A 4,922-nucleotide genomic window follows, 5' to 3' on the forward strand; every position below is an offset into this window, starting at 1 on the left:
CCATGAGGACATGAATACATTTATGAATACAGACAATGATTTTAGCTAATAAAATACCATTTTTTTCAACGAGCGAATCTACACATGAGAGGCCTTCAGAAGTCATAACTTCAGGGGTCAACAGCTTAGGCCCGTTGGTTTAGGTATTTGTAAAAATCAAATACTGTATTACACTTTTCAAAGTTACAATAAAAAGACCTGTTGTGTTCTGACACAAGGCCATTAACTTGTTTTTATAAATGTATTTTGCTTATTTCTACAAATATCGGCCTGAAAATTGAAAAATCAGAAAAAGAAGAAAAAAACAGTGTTTTAAAATACAACTAAACCATGATAATGTTTAGTTTAGATGTTGATGACTAAGCTTCTGGCATATAGTGCAACCACGCAACAAGAAATCTAATATTGGTGTAATCTTTGCTAGGTCTCACTCACGACACACAACTTTGTAAATAAAATAAAATAAAATATCATTGTAGTCATTGTACTGTAATTTAACCATATTTTATTGATTAATATTATGGCTTCATGTTGATTTAAAGTTTTTAATTGTTATTAACTAATACCTTTATCTTTTAACATCCGGCACAAAATGAAAGAGATGTATTATTTGAAAAAAAAAAAAAAAAAAAAAAAAAAATGGAATGTTCACAATCACTATGTGTCAAAAACAGTATGCGTGTAAATAGTTGTGCTAAGTTCCACACCCTATGGACTAACTTTAAAAAACAAAACAAAAATACACATACATATATATATATATATATATATATATATATATATATATATATATATATATATATATATATATAACATACACAAATCATTTCTTAACTAAGCAACTGCTTCTTAAATTATCAGACACTCACCGCACTGATGTTAACATCACCATATATTGTGTTTTCTACCATGATTGTAGTAACTATTGTCCCACCATTCTTCTGGGCAATTGTTAAGTTAAGCTGATTAGGGTTCTGAATTAATGGCTGTCCCAATGATGTAGAAATATTATGCTGTCGTCGTTGTGGAAGGTTGTTAGGCTGTTGAACGTCACCATCTGTTAAAAAATTAACAATTAAATACACAACCAAAAACCATGTAAACATTATAGTAAAGCTTATTGAAGATTGAGAAACATATTGATTACTAACAAAGTAAATTATACAACTTTTCCTACGTTTGATATTCTTTTTTCTGATTTTTTTCACTATGGACTTGATCCTTTTTAATGCTGTTTTCTCTCCATATTTATTCTGTAGTTCCTCTACTGTGTCTTCCAACCTCCCTGTTGTTCCTCTCCAGCTGTGTTAACCAAAGACAAACAGTTAGAAGAATAAAATGTATGTACAATAGCAAAAATAAAGTTGGTCATTAGTTGTTAGGGTTAGATACACCTGTAGACACATTCATACACCCGTCCGCCTGTTTTCATTTAGCATACACCAGAGTTCAAACATTCACTTTTTCACTTTTTATTTATTACATCGAGAAAACATGAATACGACACACTGCACTTGGATGAATACATTTATTAGATTTATTTAATAATATTACCAGTTCCATATTATCTTTATTAAAAAATAAGGCAATAAATGATTTTATTTTTTAAATTTGACTGCATTCTTTACTTTTTGATTTATGAATTATAACAGACTGATGGGAAAAACATTATTTTGCAGTTACTTTTTTAAAATTTGTTTTATTATTCAACTATCTCTTTCTTTTTGTTAGATTTTATTAGTTGTAATTTTATATATAAACATTTAACTTTTAAAATAAATGTTTTACAACAACATCACCATCTTCCGCTATATTTGGGCCTCCATGCTCATCTATTTACAGTATATGATATTGGTGAAGGGGGCCAGCATGAATATATTTTTTAGGGGGCCCCCGAATTCTCTAGCTACGGCCCCGTTCACATCGCATCGTAAGCGCATAATATCACCTGCTCAAGTACGTCTTGACGAGTTTCTTCTGTATTAAACAGCGAATCTTCTCAGTCAGATCGTCGCAAGATCTCAGGAATCCTCTCACACTGCTTGTGTTCACGCGCTCCATCGCTAACGATTCAAACTTCCATAAAGCGCGCCAAAACAGCAGCGCGGAGATGTGACGTCATGTGTCGAGCGGGGCGCTCGTAAAAAGCACATCTTTGCATTTCTTCTGAAACAACAATTTTTAACATCACTATCGCAACACTTATCGTATTGCCGGCTGGGATTGTAATGTTTTGTATGCCGTTTTCTTTACACTCACCCCGGATATCTGTTTCCTGCAGTTAGCTGTAATGTTAGTGAACTCTAGGTCTTCTCTTTGTTCATATACGACAGTATTCGCATGAATTGGCTTGATTTGATAAAATTATGTTTTAAACCATCATCTTCACTTGAGACATTTACATTATACCGTCCTAGTTTTTAAATAGCGCTAAAATGTATATTTTAACCCTTTATGCGGATATGCCGCACAAGGTTCTCTGTTCTCTGGTTCTATGTTTTTAAAAATAAAGACAAGGATACCTCTTTCTATAAGCGACCCTTAAAATCTGTGCATACAACAAAACACGTGTAGGTGTACGATGATTTATCAGAAAATTACTTTTGTTTGAAGAAAAACTTAAATCAGCTGGTGCTTGATAACTATTGAAGTTATGATGATGCGATATTTATCACGTTTTCATTTTAACTCAATACTCTATGAACTTTAACATCTTGTTGGTCAAATTAACTTAAAGCCTGCGCATCCTAGCTACTTTCTAAATGTGTGTAACAGAACTTATGGTGAACAATTTAGCCATATGTTTTAAACGTGTAATGTTTAAACAAATTTTGTTACTGGACTGAGTGAAAATAATAAACTTCTCCTTTGTTTTTATTATTTATTAAGTTAAATGCAAATGATAGGAAAACTTTAGGATAGGAAAGTACGGACAGCGCCTTTGACCAATCCTCTACATATGGGGCACTTGCGCAGAGAAGGCGCACATTCTTTGCACACAACTAGGTGACCACAGGGGATGAAGACAATGTTCACTTCCTTATCCATGCAAACTTTGCATGTGCGCTCCTCTTGAAGTCTTTTTAACTGTTCCTCCATAGACAAGTCTGAAAGATCTTGACTCGGGGATGCAGCTTCATTTGTCTGGGGCGTCGGGCCACACTCAAATTCCATCTCTAAAGCAGACTTCACCACAGGATTGTTCTCTTGTTCTCTCACAAATTCTCTTGAGTCGCTGTCTCCATTAGTCAATAGCTGCTCAAATAGTCTTGGCAATCTTGCTTGAATCTGATGAACAAACTCTTGGCCCTTTTCTTGCAAGAGGTATTCACATCTTGGAAACCACTTGGCATGTTCTACCCATGGATCATCACCAGACTCCCAACATCCGAGTACACCATCGCAACAAAAGCACTTCACGTCAACATTACGACCAACATAGTAAAAACCAGCCTTAGCCAATTGTTCTGGTCGAACAGTTATTCTTGAGGGCCAGTAGACAAATGTGAGCAACCTTTCTTCACACTGTTGCATTGCCGATCCATTGGAAAGGATAGATAAAGGTACATTATCTGCACAGTCACCTCGAACGAAACGGCAGCTGGGGTAATGTCTCTGGTGCTCTGATACTGCACGATCTCCCGGTTCCCAGTTGCTAAGCTGGCCTCCACAACTGAAGAAAGCCACTCTGTCGCCCTGGCCAAGGTAGTAGAAACCAGCTTTGGCAAGCTCGGCCGGAGATAATGCAGCAGGAGTCCATTTCTTAAAGGTGTCAAGGCGTTCCTGTTCCCGACGCATGCAAAGATTGTGACAAGCCGGAGGGCGCTGGTGAGACATATCCATGTAACCGGGTCTCATTCTGATACTTCGGTGATGGCTGGTGTTGTACCCCTGCATAATGTCTTGTAAAACATCTATGTATCGTCGGGAATTTGTAGCCGTTAAAAATCTCCACATACGACTCTTTAACGTTCTATTAAATCGTTCTACGACGCTGGCTTTCAAATCGGTAGCGGTAGCGAAATGATTAATGTCGTACCTTTTCATTACATCTTGAAATTGTTTGTTAAAAAATTCTTTCCCCTGATCCGTCTGCAATTTCTGTGGCACACGACCCTCTTCGAGTATAGACTCGAACGCTCTAGCGACCTCGCGAGTCCACGCGTACTTGCTAAATACGTCTATGCACGTCAGTAGATATTTATTACCGTCGTTATCCTAGGTGTAGGCGATCATGTCGACTAGATCGGCCTGGAACTGCGTATCGACCCCGTACACAACCACTCTATTTCGTTTGTATTTTATAGGGGCTGTTTTGTGTAATGTGTAAGCATCCTCACCAGCCAGCCATTCTGAAACCTTTTTATCGCTTAAACGGACCCACTTTCTTTTAAGACGGCGTCTTTTAATCGTTTTTTACCCCCTAAAGAGCCGGGGTTGGAGGGTGTATAATAAGCCTTTTTCATGAGCTCCGACATGCTGCCGTTTCAACCGCTGCAAAAGAATAACACGTACATGTGGTTTGAATCAATCTTTTATTAAAAAAGTTACAGGATACATGATATAAGTAAACATGGATAAATGATGTTAATATAACACAAGTAAAAATGGATATAATAGAAGATAGTAAAAATGATTATAATACAATATACATGGATATAATAGAAGATAGTAAAAATGATTATAATACAATATACATGGATATAATAATAATAATGTTAGTACAACAAAATCTAAGTAAAATTGAATATAATGATGTTAGTACAAAATGGTTATACCATAAAATATAATACAATTGGATATAACAATGTTACATGCATAGTCTAAGTAAAATGAAGTCAACGGTAATCTAACCAGAAAAGAAAGTCACGGCAGGCCATCATGTTACGATCTAGGATGTAATCGACATACATTTCGATAAT

General features: G+C 35.9%; 1 protein-coding gene across 1 annotated transcript; it reads right to left on the reverse strand.

The window, feature by feature from the left end:
• Nucleotides 1–2,913: 2,913 nt before the first annotated feature.
• LOC311077925 (putative inhibitor of apoptosis) lies at nt 2,914–3,798 on the reverse strand (the record flags this gene model as incomplete). The annotated part of the gene is made up of 1 exon (XM_084106570.1): nt 2,914–3,798. The coding sequence occupies one exon, from the start codon at nt 3,796–3,798 to the stop codon at nt 2,914–2,916; it is 885 nt and encodes a 294-aa protein (XP_083962696.1).
• Nucleotides 3,799–4,922: the final 1,124 nt, after the last annotated feature.

The sequence above is a fragment of the Abramis brama genome (assembly GCF_963993115.1).
Source record: "Abramis brama genome assembly, chromosome: 2".
NCBI classification, from domain to species: domain Eukaryota; kingdom Metazoa; phylum Chordata; class Actinopteri; order Cypriniformes; family Leuciscidae; genus Abramis; species Abramis brama.